The 19,680-nt window shown below is 34.1% G+C and overlaps 1 protein-coding gene across 1 annotated transcript in view; it reads left to right on the top strand.

Annotated features, from left to right (window-relative positions):
* The window catches only part of CadN (neural cadherin), a 217,471-nt gene that overhangs the window by 120,796 nt on the left and 76,995 nt on the right, over nucleotides 1-19,680 (top strand). The window contains exons 17-19 of the mRNA XM_089100597.1: nucleotides 10,591-10,824; nucleotides 14,416-14,588; nucleotides 16,982-17,131. Of these exons, the coding sequence (XP_088956723.1) occupies nucleotides 10,591-10,824; nucleotides 14,416-14,588; nucleotides 16,982-17,131 (557 nt within the window). The remainder of the gene's footprint in view (nucleotides 1-10,590; nucleotides 10,825-14,415; nucleotides 14,589-16,981; nucleotides 17,132-19,680) is intronic.

The raw sequence follows: 19,680 nt of genomic DNA, 5'->3' as shown, positions 1-19,680 counted from the left end.
CCCTAACTGCGCAATTCTTTACCTCGTGGTCTATAAAGCACGTACGCAGTTAAGAGGACCCAAAATGGCGTCATAAAATAAAAGGAAAATTAATATTTATAACTCGGGGACGGAAAATAATTAAGGGGCCAAAAGAAAGGAATCTGGGAGGGACATTTATCTAAACAAACTGGGACCAGGGTTCCAACACATCCCTCCTAAGATAAATGGCCCACATCCCCGTTGGATTGGCTGGAAATTCAGACATAAAATACATAACACTAAACTCAAAATCACTAAACTTGTATCTTCTCTCTTTTCACCGCTTGGCTCAGGATTTTTCGCCATCCCCACGTCTCCATTGTAGAAACCACCATGGTCTAGATCGTCTAACATCCGCATTTGGTCTCGAAAATCGAAGTCCCCAAGATTCGTATGAATTCATTGTGCACAGCACAAATTAAAAACTAAAATTTTCTTGCTGTCACGAATTTACATTTGAGAGGAGCAGAGAATCAGTTTCTGGCACATATGATGATGCCAGCCATCGTGAACAATTTGGCTGCACTAGCCTCTTAATTTCCATCTGTGGAAACAACCCCAAATCTCGATAAAAAAGTAAATTGCCCCTTGACATAATTTCAAATAGTCTAAGGCCGAAAATACACAGGCCTGTGAAAACGATAAGGGTTCAGGAAAATGAAGTAAAAATCTGAGCGAACCATGAATCGCTTTTTTCTGGTTTGCCTCCCCTGGGATAATTAACCGAAGAATATACGTTGATGCTAATTGAAAATGAAATTTGGATACATCTCCCACTGAATACAATTTGCTGGAAATACTTGTCGACTCCCATGAAGAATAACAGCTATGAATAGGGTTGCTGGACAACGGTTTGGGTGAAGTATGAAGTGACTGGGAGAGAGTATCCCCCAAGGACTCAAGATCAGAAAGGCAAAATCTCGGTAAAGGGATCACAACTTGTCCGCCAGTTTTGCATTGAGGAAAATGGCTACCTTTTGCGACTTCCCGCAGGGGATCTTCCCCAAGGGATTCCTCCCCCTCATAAAGGATCGACATATCTTTTGAATTGATAATACTAATTTCAGATTCGTTTCCAAATTTTTCCAATCCGACTCGACATTCAATATCTCCCAACTTTCCCCCAACCCGTTGTAGATCATTCAGCTCTATTTTGTAACCATGTTGTTTTAGTCCCGCTTGGTATTTGGACTCTTTTCCCCCCTTAGTATTTATGTTTTCAAAGTACAGCCCATCCAACATTTTTTTGTTTTTCGCCACCGTAGACTGAATCTCCATATTCTGTCTCTTTTTTACATTCCTCTTTTCGTCTCTATTGCTTTCAATTTTGTCATTGGCGCAAAATGAAATATCACCGTTATATCTAATTTGGACTCCAGTATCCACTATCTTTGACTGAATAATTTCATTGTAGCTCCGTTTAATATCTCTTTTCTCTCTCTTAGTTTTCTTTTGTTTTGTAGTAACATTAAATAAATCGTCATGAAATCTGAATTGGACTCTAGTGTCACATCTTCGACTGTCTTTCTTTATTGTAGTTCCGCTTAATATCTTTCTTCTCTCTTTCAGTCTTTTTTATTCTTACCGCAGAAACAAATATTTCATCATCAAATGGGAATTGAACTCTGACATTTGGTTTTTCATATTTTGCCAAAATCTCTCAAGCTTACATAGGAAAAGCGCGTACAATAAATTCTGTCTCATTTTTCTCTGGTACGCTCAGCGGTTAAGGTTGACCTGTACTTGTTAGCGTCTCATATTCATTAAAAGTATTCGCAAATTTTCTATTATTTGCAAGTTTACGTGAAAAATCAATTTCGTGCGTCTGATTTTCAATATTATGTGGTCTTATTACTTCCGCATTCCATTTTTGTAGATTATCAACATTTTGAACACGCGTATCATGTATTTCGTTTTTCCGATAGGGTGGCACAGCCTTCCCATTTGTTTTATGGGCCGGTTCACCTTCCCGCCTTGTCAACGAAGTAGCATATTTTTCCGTCGTAGTGTAATTTTGTAATTTTTCCTCTGTTAAAGAAGCCGCTTCTAACGATAGGAGATTCCCGATATCTCCAAAGTCTCCTCCTACTAAAACATCCACTGCTAGCGTAGGTACTAAGCCTAATTTTATCGTTTTTCTCTGGACTGTACCGTCCTTCTTTGCAATTTCTATTCTTACCCAAGCAGACGGGCATGGGTGCTTGTCTCCATAATAACATAATGTTGTAATCTTATTTTTATGGTCTATCTCCGTTCTATTAATTAGGCCAGTTCGCACATAGGTTTGGTCACTGCAGGAATGAATTGCCATTACGACGTTCAACTTTCTGTATATTTTATCCGACTCTGTAAATGCGTAATTTTTTTCTTTATTATTGGTCAGGGCCCAGGCTGTCGTTTTATGTGGTTTTTGGTCATGTTTACTGGGGCAGTTTCTTGCATAATGCCCCGTGGTACCACAGTTATAGCAAGTTAGTTCTCCGTGCGCTTTGTTATAGTGCCTATTTTTGTTATACTCTCTATATTGAAATATGTCTGTCTCCTCAAATTCCTCTCTTATTTCGGTCCACCTATTTGCCATTTCCGCCAATTCTTCGCTTGTTTTTGGGTTCTTTTCTTTCAAATATATTTTCAATTCTCTGTGGGTATTTTATGTTTCGTTGTCTCGTTTTCTTTCGCTTCTAAATCTTCTTTGAAAGTGCTCGGGGGAGAGTTGAAATTTTTCAAAAATGGCTTGTTTTAGTCTTTCAAAATCCCTTGAGTACTCCATTGGTAATGCTTTATATGCAATTTGTGCTTAGTAGTTAAGGAGGGGCTGTATTCTTGTCACCCAATTTTCTCTCGGCAACCCGCTTAATTCCGCCGTTTTTTTTCAAAATTGTATATGTATAAATGTACATCTTCATTTTCTTTCATTGGTTGCAGGTTTATTGCCTGCATTACCTCTATTGTAGAAGCTTTCTGAGGCTCTTGGGAATTTCTCCCTGCAATCATTTCCATTATGTATTTCCTTTCCTCTCTGTCTGCCTCTTCCTTTTTTTCTCTGGCTATCCTATCAGCCTCTTCCTTTTTTTCTTTGCCTATTCTATCTCTTTCTCTTTGTTCTCTATCTTCTTCCTCCTTTCGTTCTCTGTCTAATCTTTCATTCTCTATGAAATTTAAAAGTTGTTGCGTCATATCTATTTGAGTGCTTTTTCGTGAGCTCCTGCTGGAAATTGAACTTCTACTACTTCTGCTACTTGGCCTACTTTGAATCTCACTGTCTTTATATTCTCTTAATTCATTTTCTGAGTCTGCTCGTTGTATAATATTTTCTTCTCCCCGCAACTCCCTTACTTTTTGTACCTTCTCTGAAGGGTGAGTTTGTTTTGTTATACCCGTTCTTTCATGCAATGATTTTTCTCCATGTATTATCGCCACTGTTTCTTTTGTTTGGGTTTCTCTATCTGCTTATAATTCTTTCTGCATTTGTATTAGAATTTTCTCTTCATATCTGGTTCGGATCGGGGATCGTTCTATTACTGATTTTGGTTTGAACATTTCCTCTTCACATGTTCTAGAAATGTCTTTTTCACCTGTTGAGTGATATGTGGTTCTATCTGATGAGTCTTTTCCTATGGCGTTTTCAATGGTAGTCGCATACAATTGTGTGTCTAAATTCAATTTTTGTTAAGCCGTGGTATACCATGTCTGAATTCTTCGTTTGTCCGTCATTATTTTAAGCTTTGTTTAACGTCTTTTGTTCAAATGAAATTTTTTTTTATCAATGTCTCTTTTTATCCTTTCGTGAAAAATTATTTCCTTTTAATTTGTCGATTATCTGTGGGTGGCGCAGCCTCCCTTGTCTCACAAGTTAATTATTCGCGTGATTTATTGATTCTTAAATTTTATTACCTATTATTATCCGACTAGGCACAGCTCAGATAAAATTTTTCTATTTACGATTTTTATATATGTACCCACCATAGGCTACTTTCTAGGCCAAATTGACCCGTCTCTTCGAAATCGCAGAATTCTTTTATTATCAGGTTTACTGATAGGACCTTAAATCGCTGCCACCACTTATTGGAGTGTAAGTACCGCTGGCACCACTTATTGGATGTTTAACGTGCGAGGGTTACCACTTTTAAAGGCAAAAATGGCGCAAAGAGTTGCTATGCCACTTACTGGAGGGGGAGATCCCTCGTCGACACTAAATTAGTAGGATTTCCGCGGTTACTCCAACGGTTCCGTATATACCAACGTGATCGGATGGTCTATGGCCACATTTAAAGCCAAAGTTTACCGATAAGATTTCTAACTAACTCTTTTAGATTCGACCTAAGCTGAAAAAATAAAAGAGTAGCCTACATAGTAAAAAAAGCTTACTGTATTCACAACACGTTGTATATAAGAACTGACTAAAAAGGACCCTTTCTCCCAGCCCGCTAGCCGCGTGCTGCGGCAGGGGTTACGAGGGTGGTAAATAAATCTTTCCAGCCAATCCTAGGACTTACTAATTTACTGATCAACCTCCCTAACTGCGCAATTCTTTACCTCGTGGTCTATAAAGCACGTACGCAGTTAAGAGGACCCAAAATGGCGTCACAAAATAAAAGGAAAATTAATATTTATAACTCGGGGACGGAAAATAATTAAGGGGCCAAAAGAAAGGAATCTGGGAGGGACATTTATCTGAACAAACTGGGACCAGGGTTCCAACAGGAACCTTTATGGTTTTTCCGTGGGCTTTTCACTTTCTGTCGGCTTGCTTTTAGAGGGTTTTACCCTCTAAAAGTCAGCGGACAGAATAATTTTTACCTAAAATATTCTAGGAAAATAATAAAATATTTTAAGAATACAATTTTTACCTAAAATATTCTGCTTTTTGCCGCTAGAATCTACAAAACTCTGTCCTTTGCAAAACAAAAGTATTTTGATATTTATTGCTTACTAAAAAAAGGTATAAACTGAAAGCAACGAGCAACATTAAAATTTAAAACGAGCAGAAATTTTTCCGTAGATGAGGGAGGTCACCCTCTCCTCAATATCTTGCTCTTCACGCTAAAGTTTTGTAGCACTTTCAAAAAAGCTTTTTATTCTAGTCAAACGGTCTGTGGGTTACATGAGTCGTTATTAAAAAATTGGGACAAACAGTCAAACTTTAGGGTAAAGAGCAAGGTATTGAGGAGGGGGCCCCGGAAAATCAGGCTCCCTCTTCATGAAAAATTGCCTACCCTCACGGGTAACTCCTCCGTTGAAAATTCCTCCCGCGTAAAATACTCTCCCCCTACCCTTGTAAAATTCCCTCCGGACAATTCCATCTTCGCTGAAAAATACCATGCGTAAACAATGGGTAAATTTTGTAACTTACAGCCCTTTCCCATGTGTCTGGGGGGAGGGGTCATATTATCCCCAAAGGCATAGTTATTGAACTTTTCAACTATGCTGAATAAAATGGCTATCTCTAAATTTTGATCGCATGACTTTGGAGAAAAAAGGGGCACGCTAGGGGGCTAGCTACCCTCCAATCTTTTGGTCACTTAAAACGGTACTAGAACTTTCGACTTCCGGTCAAATTAGCCCTCTCCCGATCTTCTAGGATCATTGGTTCGATACGATCACCCCTGGGAAACACAAACAAAAAAAAAACAACATCTGTGTTCTTTCAGCATCGAACACGCATCTGTGTTCTTTCTTCTGGAAAAAAATGTGAAAATCCCCCATTTGTTTATATAGGAGCTTGGAACCTCTTCAGTAGGGGTTCTCTAATATGCTGAATTTTATGGTGTTATTTCCATTGAGATCACTGGATGTTTTGGGGATATTTCTCCCTTCCTTCAAATACTGAGCAAATTCTCCTAGGCTCGTAACTTTTGATGGGTACCATTGAACTTAATGAATTTTGATTATTTTTAATCAGTATCAAAATTTGATTCTTTTGATGTATCTGTGGTTATCAAGACTCTCTTTCTTAGAGTTTCGGTTACTAATGAGCTGTGTCGCTCCTTACTTAGAGATCGTTACAACGAAATGTTTGATATGTAGAGATAAGTTTTTTTCCTTAAGCAAAATCTAACTATTATGTATTAATCTGCCAGGATCTTAAATCTTTGTAATTTTATTTGTATTATTGCGATCCTTTGTATCTATAGAAAATAAAGAAAAAAACAGTCATGAAGTAGCGTCTAACAAATTCGTATTTTTCCTAATTCATCATAATTATGAACAAAAATGCATAATTATCGCTGTTTTAATCATATTAGGAACAAAAGGCAATTTTTGTTCCTGGCTTAGGGTCATAAATATTTAAAGAAAAAATAGTTTTCGTCTTGTTTACATTTCGAGTAAATTATTTTCTTTAAATGAGCCAGGAAAGATTTATGAGTCAAAAATCGCGCTTTCTAACAGTGCTTTTCTTTTGTTCTACTAAAATAGTTTCCTTTGTTTCATAACTATGGTCGATCACCATTGGTTATATAATTAAAGAGTTTCTCCCTTTTTCTGTTCTTGACGAATCGTCTTAAGGAAGAGAAAGATATATTTAAAAACTATTATATTCCTCTCAGTTAGATAGAAAATATTTATGAGTAAAAGAAAACACTTTTAATTCAGTTTTCATTTTATTCTTCTAAACCGTACTGCGTTTTTGTTTTGTCTTTTATGACCTAACGAAAGATGATATCACCGTGGTAGTATCATTAAATAAATTCCTTGTTTTCTTTTTTTGACGAATCGTCTTAAGGAAGGGAAAAATGTATTTAAAAAATAATTATATATCTAAGGAGCTAGGGAAGATTTATGAGTAAAAAGTGCAATTTTTTACTAAAGCTTTTGTTTTGTTCTTCTCAGCTATTTTCCTTTTTTTAGCTTTATCATGCCCTTGGTGAATGGGTTAAATGAAAGGTGATATCACCATGGGTAATGTGGTGAAAGAAATTCTTGATTTTCTTGTTTTGTTGAGGAGTTGTATTTGGGAAAAGAAAAATATCTGTTATATTTCATTTCTATTATATAGCGAGTTTCCCCGATTTATTTTGTTTAATTAGAGGTTGCATCTGTTCGTCAACCATCTTCACCTCGCTCGTTTTTTGAAGTTGTGTTCTTAGTTGAACCCAAATCGCTCGATTGTTTTTATTTCTCTAATAAGTACCTAGTAAATGAAGATTTGATTCAGTCTTATCTTATTAAACGAATTTTTTGCATATATGCAAATTGATTATATGTATTTTTTTTTCCTGTAAATTGTTTCTCGAAAAACGGCACTGTAGTTGTTTCTGAAAGTTAGCTTACCAACATTTTCCAGTGTGAAAAAACGATTTAGATAGGTCACGACTTGGTAAAATTCGTTTAGGACCTTAATTTTGAAAAAGAAAACATTTTTCATATTAATACGCTGCAAATACTTGGAATAGTTATAATAAGTTAATATATAACTACTTACTAGTTATAATAAGTATTTTTTATTTAATTATCGACCCCCTCCCCCCGAGGAAAATAAATGCGCATATGCCTGGTATAATTAAATTGCTCCTGTCAACGCTGTCAATACTCTGTCAATTGGTGTTGTGTTGACTTCGAAATTTGGCCTTTTAAAATCGACTCTTTCATCGCTTTAATTTGGTAATGTGTGTACGAGAAAGCAACATATCTTAACTTTAGGGGTGAAACAATTAGGGACTGCTAGGCTCAGCTTGGGAAAAATATAATTATTTGACATCGACAGTACGTCGATCAATACCTAGCTTGTGTCAAAGTAGACTTTCGTACTTTACAAGTACCTGGTACAAAATTTCCAAGGACCCCTTATCTTTTTATGCCTAGCTGATAGAAACTAAGTTTATCCTATTTTTGATGGTATTACAGTTTGAACTGTCCTTCTGTCCTCTCAAGATTTCCGCTTTACTTTGGTTTGCAAATTTGACAGGTTTCTTGGTACTTGTGCATTATACCCACTCTTTTATATATGTCAAATGAGACGCGGCAGTTACTCGGACAGATGCGGGAGAGATACCCGATCATAAAAAAGTTGTTAGATTCGAGTTGTGTGAAACAGGTGATCTAAAATGAATGATAAAATTATAATTATGGGCGAATAATTGTAAAATGTAATTTTTGTAATTTTGTTAATAAACCATTATAATGGGGTATCTGTTTTTTTTCTTTTTTTTACCCCCCCCCCACCCCGTAATGTACAAATATATAGCCCAAATTTGTTTCTAAACTATTCTATATTCATCTTATTTTATTTCATTAGCATTAACCAAACTAGCAGTGTATAAAAGAGTGGGTATAATGCACAAGTACCGATTTCTTCTTAGCAGTGATAAGCACAGAAGCATATTGTGACGTAGACAATAAATACAAGGTCCGACACCAAAGATTGATTAAAACCCCTACCACATGTATAAAAAAAAACCTATCCCTACCGTAGGGCTTCTTAAATTTATTCGTCCCTTGTTATGTGTCACTGTCTAATAAGGGCTTGAGTTTTTTTCCTTTTTTTTGGGGGGGGGGGGTAGGAGCGCCAGGGAATTGGACGTTGTTCTTGGTTATATTAATTTTTTTATCAATAAAATTATTCTGTTCTTATTTTATCTCTCATAATTTACTCTAAGTTTTATTTTCTCGAGCTACACCTAGCCATCTCTGATCGTTTCATTCCTAAAGGTAAGAAAAATTGCCTTTTCGTGCACACATTACCGAACTAGCCACGAAAGAGCTGATTTTAAAGGTCAAAATCGATCATTCTTTTTTACAGAACTTCAAACGTCATCATGGACCGAATTTACAGCCTTGGAAACAGCAATTAATTATACAAGTAGCTATTTTTCTCGAGGGGGAGGGGGTAAATAATAAAATAAAAACTACTTGATGATTTGAAAAAGAATAGAAAAATAAACTGTAATGTGCTTTTTAAAATATTTATCATAGATCCTCATAACCGCAAAACTTATTATAACTTCTCCAAATTATTATAACTGTTCAATTATTATAACTATTTGCAACGTCATTAATATGAAAAAATCCTTTTTTTTCCTCCAAAATTAATACGTTAAACGAATTTTCCAAATGTCGTGACTTTGGGAAATCGTTGTTTTCACACCGAAAAATGGTAGTGGGCCAATTTTAAGGGAAATATTTAGTGCAATTTTCTTTGAAAGAAAATACAAAATCAAAAACCCGATTAAACCCAAAGAAACTCCTTTTTAAACTCATTGAACCCCCTGCTGCCCTGCTGTACGCAGAAGGCACTTCTTAAATTCATTTGTGTCTTATTATGCGTCAGTGTTTAATAATTGCCAGCCATTTTTTCTTTTTTTCCTTTTTTTGTAAATAAGAACACCACTTAGTTTTTTTTAGTTCTATTCTTTATTACGACATTTTGTGTCAACTAAATTGTTAAGATTATTCGCTCTAACAATTCCAGTACAGTTAAAGACATTCATGCATTATAAAGTACATAATAAGACAGTACAAGTAAGTGAGTAGTCACTGGCACGAAAAAAAAAATATTCTAGTCGGAGTTTTTAGTGTACCGTTGACCTCCCTTACAGGATCTCCCCTAGGAGCCCGTTAACTTTATAAACCTAGCTTATGGAAGACAAATTTATCCTAAGCTATTACTGTTAAAAGTCAGAAAGTTTGTTCAATGCTTGTAGCTAGGAGCTTAGTAGCTCTATTTCTAAAGTGTACTTTTGAATTGAATTGGAATTATAAATGCTACAAGGGAAAGGTTCTAAAACATCCTTTTTCCAGGTACGGTTGTTATGACAATGACTTCTATTGATTACTACAAATGCTACAAGGGGAAGTAGCAGAAGGGGCAGGTTCAAGGTTCAATTAATGCTACAAGGGAAAGGTTCTAAAACATCCTTTTTTCCAGGTACGGTTGTTATGACAATGACTGCTATTGATTAATACAAATGCTACAAGGGGAAGGTTCAAGGTTCAATTAATGCTACAAGGGAAAGGTTCTAAAACATCCTTTTTTCCAGGTATGGTTGTTATGACAATGACTGCTGTTGATTAATACAAATGCTACAAGGGGAAGTAGCTACAAGGGGAAGGTTCAAGGTTCAACTAATGCTACAAGGGAAAGGTTCTAAAACATCATTTTTTCCATGTATGGTTGTTATGACATTGACTGCTATTGATTACTGCGAATGCTACAAGGGGACGTAGCTACAAGGGGAAGGTTCAAGGTTCAATAAATGCTACAAGGGGAAGGTTCTGAAAAATCCTTTTTTCCAGGTAGGCTTGTTATGACAATGACTGCTGTTGATTACTACAAATGCTACACGGGGAAGTTGCTACAAGGTGAAGGTTCAAGGTTCAATAAATGCTACAAGGGGAAGGTTCTGAAACATCCTTTTTTCCAGGTATGCTTGTTATGACAATGACTGCTATTGATTAATACAAATGCTACAAGGGGAAGGTTCTAAAACATCCTTTTTTCCAGGTATGGTTGTTATGACAATGACTGCTGTTGATTTATACATATTCTACTATGGGTCTTAGCTACAAGGGGAAGGTTCAAGGTTCAATAAATGCTACAAGGGGAAGGTTCTAAAACATCCTTTTTTCCAGGTATGGTTGTTATGACAATGACTGCTGTTGATTACGACGATCCAAATGAAGGTGCCAATGCAAAATTGACGTATTCAATTGAAAAGAATGTAATTGATGAAAATACTGGTACTCCGATTTTCGAAATTGAACCAGAAACAGGCGTTATAAAAACTGCAGTTTGCTGCTTGGATAGAGAAAAGACGCCAGACTATGCGATACAAGTTGTCGCAATGGATGGAACGGGATTAAAAGGTAATTTTAGTTGTTTTAGAATTATGAAGTTTTTAGGACGGTTCATAATTTCGTCAGTGGTGCTACGTTGAACTATGAAAATAAATAAGCGAAATTTACTACTTAATTTTCCGTAGAAATTCTAACCTGAGCATTTTTTGTTATTCCCAAATACAACAACATCAAAAGAAATATAACCTTGTTAAGCTGTTTGGTGCCAAATGTTTTCAGCTTATTTTTACTGATTTTTCGCCTACTTTTTAACATTATTTAGCACCCAGTACTGCCAAAAACTGCATAAATGCGTATGGAGGTCTTTTTCAGCAAAAATTTATTTCATTTTCACTGTCCTTTCTGCTTTAACTGACGCTGTACAAAATATCGGTTCTCATGGCAAGTGTCACTATTGAAAAGTAGCACGTATCTCACGGTATTATCAGTATCTCATTAGCATGTCACTCACATTTCATGGTATCTCACTATTCTTTAAACCAATACTCCGTCAGCGTATCATGGCATAAAAGTATCACACTATTGCATTGCGAGTATCGTGAGTATCGAGTATCACTATTGTATCGCTCATGGCGAAGTTTTACAGTATCTCAAGAGTATCACTCATGGCTAGGATCTATTACCTGACAAATATAGCACCGGATGCAAGAAAAAAGATGGTTCAAGTTCAAATCAGTAAGAGGTAAAATTCCCGGAGTAAATTTCCTGTATTTGCAGTGAAGCGTTTGGATTGCCAGTGAACTTTCAGTTCTGTTTTTCTCCGCCACTATTTTGTTGATAGTTACATTAGTCGCCAAAAGTCTGATTTTAAATAAACAAATACTTTATAGTTATTTTTAAGCACGTAATGGCTGTTTCACTGTTTATTCGTTAGGTTTCACTCAAATCATAAAATGTTTTATCTTGACTTGTGAACATTTACAGTCGGCCTTACTACTGGTCAACAGAAAAATATTTTTTTGAGGTGAAAATAAATAGTGCTATTTGTGTTAAAAATGAACAAAATTACCCATTGAAATGACCGAGGATAAAAATTAAAATTGAACTGGAAGAAATGAAACTCTCCAAAATGTCACTTGCTATAAATTTTAATTCATAGATGGACTGACTTGTTGTAATACTAAGATTATAATACTATAATACTAATCAAATACTAACTCGTTTTAATTATTTCGTATGACACATATTATCCACCGTATTCCAAAGTGAGCAGTGAACGCTTCTCAAGATTCGAGTTGAGCTTTAACGCTGTGACAAATATTTCAGTCTTTTTTATTAACAATTAATTTATTTTTAAGATAAAATAAAATTTATTTATGAAAAACAGCACTTTAAAGTCAATAAACACACACACAAAAAAAAACGAAAAAAAAAGTAAATTTAATCGTGCTTGTCAGAAAAAAAAATCCAAAAGCTCATTTAAGAATTGCTATGGTTACAATTTTACTGCAGTGAGTTATTAGTAGTAGCAGTGGTAATAATTACTACGATTAGCTTTTGTATAACGTATGTAGTAGTTCAGGACCGTATCCAGGATTTTTGTTCAGGGGGGGGGGTTACTAATTTTTGACTCTTTTTTGGGGGGGGGGGGCGTTTACTAATTTTTGACTCAGTTTTCGACTAATTTTACTGATTTTTACCTAGGTTTTACTAATTTTCGACTTATTTTCGAGTCGGTAAAAAATTTCGGGGGGTGGGGGTTCAAACCGGGTAACCCCCCCCCCCCTGGATACGGCCTTGTAGTAGTTACTCCTTAGTTTTATATAGAATTGTCGACAATTTCAAAAACTTAGGTTCAATATTTGGCCTAGAACATATTGCTGTTTTCGTTATTAATATAAGTTTAAGTGCCCAGATCCCATTGTAAAAGATGATGTTGCCCTGAGAACCCTCCTTTACAAAACTACGCTTCCAATCGCTTAGTCAAGGATATGCCTGAAATGTTGTCTAGCTACGCTTTAAGTGTCTCCTGGAAAAGAAGAAGGCGAAGAACAATCCACTTAGAATATCCTTTTTTAGTTTCTCTAGCTGGTTTTGTTGTTGTGGAATTGGGTCTCAACCATTTAATAATAAGGATAAGTGGATAGTCTTAAGATAAGATTTATTTCCGAAAAAATTGGCTATCACAAACCCAGATGGGCTAAATCTGCTCTTCACAGTCAAAACTTAAAAACACAAACACCAAAAAAAAGAAAAACAAATATTATAAGATTGGTCAGAAATAAATGATAAATAAATAAGTCAGCATGTCAACAAGATTAAAAGCAATTAAAAATTTGTATATTCAACGATATGTATTGAATACGCAATTAAGGTGTTACTGTTACATAAGTTCTGCAAGGCTAATCGCAATAATTGTTTGCTACTATTATAAACTCAGGCACATTATCGTGGTTAGCAGTAGGAGTGTCAATTCACGAAAATGTAGTGGGGGATGGAAGGGCAAAATGTATTTTAAAATCTAGGGAGGGGGGAGGCAATTTTTATTTTTAATGAACGTACAAAAAAAAGATATTTTTCAATGAAAGTATCCGAAAAAATGTATTTCTAAAAACAGAAGTCTAGGGAACTGCAGCAAAATTTTCCTGTTGGCATTAAGTAAAAATTATTTTCACTCTGTGCGACGCATATTGGCTCGACATTCATGTATTGGGAATTCGACAATAAATCCTGCCCATAGTAGAAAAGTAGAAGTCCAGTAGTATCCTGTGGTAGCAAATGAGGAAAGGGACAAATTCTCATAACTTTCGTTTTCAACTCAAAGCAGTGAATAGGATGATACCTTGATAACGATTAGTGGCCTGTAGAACATGAATAAGTTAAGTGTGCAGTTAAAAATTGATTATACTAGAATAATATTGATATTAAAAACGACATCAGAGTTCTCTGTTAAGCCTATTTTCCTGTTTTTCTTCCATCTATATCTGTTTATTGTAACAAGACAGAAGAAAAAAAAAGATGAAAACAAAATTAAATAGTAACTAAATGTTGGGTCGCTCATCGTCGTTTTTTTTTTTTTTTTTTTTTTTTTTTTTTTTTTTTTTTTTTTTGAACTGTGAACTTCGATACTCGTTTTGGTATGTCGTACGTACATTCATTATAATGTATATTTATTAACATTCATTGTATATCCATTTTAAAGATGTTCTCATTTTCCCTCTTTCACAATTTTCTGATACATTTATTTAAGTGTTTTTTTTTTTTTCAATTTACCCTTTTTTCTGATACCTCTGTTTTAATGTTGTTCTCATTTTACATTATTCCTGATTTAAAAATTTTTTCGATTTTATTATTTTTCTGATGCGTTCATTTTGGTGTTGTTTTCTTTTTATGCTTTTTCTGATTTTAATTCTTCTGTCCCATTTCCCCTTTAATCATTATTCGTTGCTTTATGATTTGAAAAATAACGACGCCGCATAAACGGGAATGGTGTGCTATAATTTTCTTGTATTATTAAACACATAGAAAAAGTTTAGACGAGCTTGACGCAAAGAAAAAAAAACTTCTGAATCGATAGTTTTTTCTCAAAAATGGACATTGAAATTTATTCTTTTAAGAAATAGCTAAAATACTGACATAGATTTGTTTTTCTATCTATAGGTACTGGAACAGCATCAATACGTGTAAAAGACATAAACGATATGCCGCCACAGTTTTCCAAATCTGAATGGTATACGGAAGTAGATGAGACGGAGGGAACACTGTTGCCAGATACCCCTATTCTTACTGTGACAGTGCTTGATGAAGATGAAACAAATAAATTTCATTATAAGGTAAAAGAAAAATTAATATCCCTACAATCAGCTAGAAATATTTGCAGAATTCACGAATCTGGGATGCACTTTGATGCACCTGGGTTTCACGTTAAAAAAAAGATGCACGTGGGATGTACGTGCACTGGGATGCACGTTTAAAAAAAAAAAAGAGGATTTTGTGCCTTAAACATTGCCAGTCATAATTGTAAATTTCTGTATTAAGGTGTATCAAGACCTAAGAGCGAAACTTTTTTATTCTGTAAAAGACCAAAATTTTTGAGATGTTTTGCAATTTGCTATAATTTTTTCGCTCTTTTGAGTGATCTGTGTTGGAACTCCATTTCTTAGCAACAAAATTTAGTTTTCTCCTAATCGACATCTCACAGATTTTAAGAGAGCGAAATTATCCTTTGATCGAATTCCTGTCATATATGTTAAGCTATCCTGCTTATATGTTATCACTATCATTAATGGCCAAAGAAAAAATTTAAGCTGATACAATTTTGTTAACTGAATTATGGAGCGCTCAAAAAGGAGATTTCAAAATCTTTAATAGTGTTTTTCTCGGAGTGAGTTTTTGATCCGTAGGACAAATGTCCTCTCAGGTCGTGAGCTAAAAAAATGAAACATAATGATGCTCAACATACATTAACTAAATGTTTTATTTGTCAGCGTATTTGTGCACTAAGTTCTAAGCCAAAAACTGGCCAAGATATTTTAGCATTTACAGAACTTCTTTTTTTTTACTTTCGACTTCTTTTCTTTTCTTGACAACAAAAAGCAGGCTTTTTTTCTAAACGGAAAGCAGGTCGTCCGCGGTTGGGGTGGTAGGATGTCATAAAGAAATATTGAAGGGAAATTGGAACTTCCAGGAAGGGTGTAAAAAGAGAGTCTTTGAAAATGTTGGGATGGAAGAGGAGCGTGCGTAGATGTGTTGGCCTCAGGTGGCTTGGTGCTGCGGTGAGTTGTTAGTAGTAGTAGTAGTACTAAAAACTGCAGAACTGCATCAAGGTATGAACTCTCCAATTTTCCATTTTCTTTAATATATATATATATATATATATATATATATATATATATATATATATATATATATATATATATATATATATATATATATATATATATATATATATATATATATATATATATATATATATATATATATATATATATATATATATATGACATTATATATATAATGTCATTAGGATGACAGTCCTTTTCTTCTTCTCTCGCTCTCTCCTTTTTTTTTTTTTTTTTTTTTTTTTTTTTTTTTGTATGCAATTAATTACCTCTAAAACATTATATGTATATATATATATATATATATATATATATATATATATATATATATATATATATATATATATATAATGTCATTAAGATGACAGTCCTTTTCTTCTTCTTCTCTCGCTCTCTCCTTTTTTTTTTTCTTTTTTTGCCAAGTAATTACCTCTAAAACATTATATATATATATATATATATATATATATATATATATATATATATATATATATATATATATATATATATATATATATATATAATGTCATTAGGATGAAAGTCCTTTTCTTCTTCTTCTCTCGCTCTCTCCTTTTTTTTTCTTTTTTTTTTTGCCAAGTAATTACCTCTAAAACATTATATGTATATATATATATATATATATATATATATATATAAATATATATATATATATATAAATAATGTCATTAAGATGACAGTCCTTTTCTTCTTCTTCTCTCGCTCTCTCCTTTTTTTTCTTTTTTTGCCAAGTAATATACCTCTAAAACATATATATATATATATATATATATATATATATATATATATATATATATATATATATATATATATATATATATATATATATATATATATATGTCATTAGGATGAAAGTCCTTTTCTTCTTCTTCTCTCGCTCTCTCCTTTTTTTTTTCTTTTTTTTTTGTGCAAAGTAATTACCTCTAAAACATTATATATATATATATATATATATATATATATATATATATATATATATATATATATATATATATATATATATATATATATATATATATATATATATATATATATATATATATATATATATATATATATATATATATATATATATATATATATATATGTTTGCGTAATGTTCAACTTAACCTACTCAACCAATTAGATTTTATTTTTAGTGTTCTTCGTATTTTAAATATCATTTGTTTTATTTGGTGTTTCGGTAATATTTTTGAATGACATTTTCCTAACATCAGCTATAAGTGCTGGGCAACATAGTGGGAACAGGAAGATGACAAACATATCACATATTGAAGTGCTATTAAGAGATGCTTATCGACGTAGTGGGAATAGCAAGACGACATACATATCACATATTAATCTATAATCTAATTTTAACCTTTCAGGTGATAGAAAGTAGTGGGTATGGTGCTGACAAATTTACGATGGTAAGAAACAGTGATGGGACTGGCTCATTAAAAGTTGTTCAGCCATTAGACTATGAAGATAAACAGCAACAAAATGGATTTCGATTCATGATCCAAGTTAATGACAAGGTAAAATTGATCTTCGTCAAATATTTTGGAAATAATCTATTCTTTAAATAAATAAATAAAACAAGGTAAAACTGGTCTTCCTCAAATATTTCGGAAATAATCTGCTAAAAACTTAGGTTTTTAACCAAAAATTTCGGTTTCTTAATTTTGACTAAACAGGTCACTCCATCCACGGATTAGAACATCTATACCCTGGCTATTTAATGCCCTTCATAGTCCCTATTGCACCATGATAGGTATAAAAAACCGAGTCCTCTGTAAGACTCGTCGGCTAATTAAGTCCTTGAAAAACTTTGAACTGTATGCATCAGTATAATTAATTTTAATAGAAATCTTGGACTTGCGTAATTGTAATGTAATAATTTGGATGTTTGGATTAAGAGAAAAGGCCCAATTACTGTAAGGTTTTATTTATAGATAGTCCATTATTTTTATAGATAGTCCGTTATAAACTTTGTTAATTTGTGTGGCCAGACTATTTAGAATTGACCGGGCGGTCTTTAATTGAAGCTTGAATAATAGATCCAAATGAACGACAGGTAACTAAAAGTTGACACCTACTTTCCCGGAAATCTGAGAAAAATCTTACAAAAATCTTAGGAAATCTTAGAAAAATTCTTCCGTTTTGTGCTAGAGATAGAGATATTCAGATTTACTGAAACCTACATCACTAGAAAGTGTGAATTTTGTTTTTTGACTAACCGGAGCAGAATTTTCTTTTTAAAGTTCAGGAAAGGGCAGTCTCTAGAAAGGCTCTAGCTAACGAAAGGGCTGAATCTCAGCTTAAAGGACACATCATTTGAGCGATCCGGAAGCTTTGGGAGTTCCCTGTAGTGCTGCAAACTTTGCTTGAAAACCTTGCTGACACGGGGGATTTAAAATTGCATTGTTTTTTAATCAATTTTCGTAGTCAAACCACCGATTCTCAATAGCTCTTAATGGTGGCATGTCTTCTGGGAGAATTCGCTATTGGGCCCTTTGTCTTTGAGACGGTCAGCCGACGCTGAGGATCGCAAAATGATTTTAAAGTCTTGAATCTTCTTAAAAAGTATTTAAATTTTTGAATTTTCTGGATTCCCAAAAAAATAATCATTTGTTAACCCGATTCGAGTTCAATACCGTTCAAAATTAACACGGCTTTTTCCAACCATAAATAAAAACATACTTAATAATGTCTTAGAGCTATGGAGTTGGCTCTGATATACTGCTAGTGGACTAGAAGTCGGTCAAACTTGAAGGCTTTGGACCCAGAACTAGTGAAAATAAACAAAGTTTGGCTGTCATTCTGCGTCAAGTCACCTCAGCATTTTTCGCGCCGAAATCAATCTTAATCACCTGTGCAGATACATGGGGACACACAGACACTGTGTACACACCTCTACACATGCGCATGAGGGTGGGCGTTTAAACCTGTGCAACCTCATTTATTTCTTCTAGTTTTTCCAACTGAAGTCCCGAGGCTGTGTGAGTATTAAGCGAAACAAATTGCGAATACCTCTTTAGAGGGTATGTTTTACTCGTATTTTCTTTATGCATGACTTAGAAAAATTGCGGTCACTATAGAGATTAGGACTTTTTTTATCACCATAATTTTATGATATAAAGCTGTGACATGCGTAATAGCAATATATTACATTCGATTGAGAAAAAAGGCTCAATTACTGTATTTAGATAATTACAAATGTCAAGTTCTGTGTCTCTAACAGTGTTCTTATGCAAGGGTTGCACATATGGATTATAGCGGGAAAAAGAGGAAAATGAGGAAAAATTTTCCTCTAAGATGAGGGAAAAGAAGCATAGTTTGCTACATATAGCATAATGAGTAACGATATGCATCTACCGAGAGCTCTAAGAACAAAACATTTCGTTGGCTATTCCAAAGAGAATGGAAACCTTACAAGAATTGGATATTCCGTGGCCTAGGATAAGGATTGTTGGGATCGTGATTGTGGGGGAGGGGGTTGTGATAGGGATCGCGCGGGGGGATTACGATATGAGACATAGAGATGAGGAACGACTAGCGCCACTTACTATGTAGCTTCTAACGATTTCATTAGAAAATTTGAAGAAAATGATAATTTAAAATGCAACTAGACCAAAAGTGTAATTTCTCTGTTATTATAATTATTCAGCATTTTACATTTTCAAGAATCATGTTCAGTCAAAACCCAGTCTACACAACGTTGGCCTAGGTTAGATTGGGAGAATATCGGCAGGTTAATGAGGCTAGTTGACCTTAAACTGGTAGGCCTAGTGGGGACAGAAATCCGCTTTCTTTACCTTTCCTTATATTTATAGTACCTGAAATGACAAGTATGCAAGGAAGAAGGAAGAGACCTCATGCTAAAAAAAATAGTTCAAGGATATAATCCCCAAAAATGGGGCAAAAAAGCCAAAATATTCGTGTGATCGGCTCAAAATTTATATCTTTAAGATGTTGGGATAAGGGGATCCTAATTTAGAAAAAACAAAAATTATTGACACCCCAAAAATGAGGCAAGACAAAAGCCCGATAAACTTTTTTTGGACGAGTTCCTCGACCAAGGGGA

The sequence above is a fragment of the Artemia sp. Qi Xiang Cuo genome, chromosome 14, assembly GCF_049724085.1.
Source record: "Artemia sp. Qi Xiang Cuo chromosome 14, ASM4972408v1, whole genome shotgun sequence".
NCBI lineage: Eukaryota > Metazoa > Arthropoda > Branchiopoda > Anostraca > Artemiidae > Artemia > Artemia sp. Qi Xiang Cuo.
This window is presented reverse-complemented; position numbering and strand designations above follow the sequence as displayed.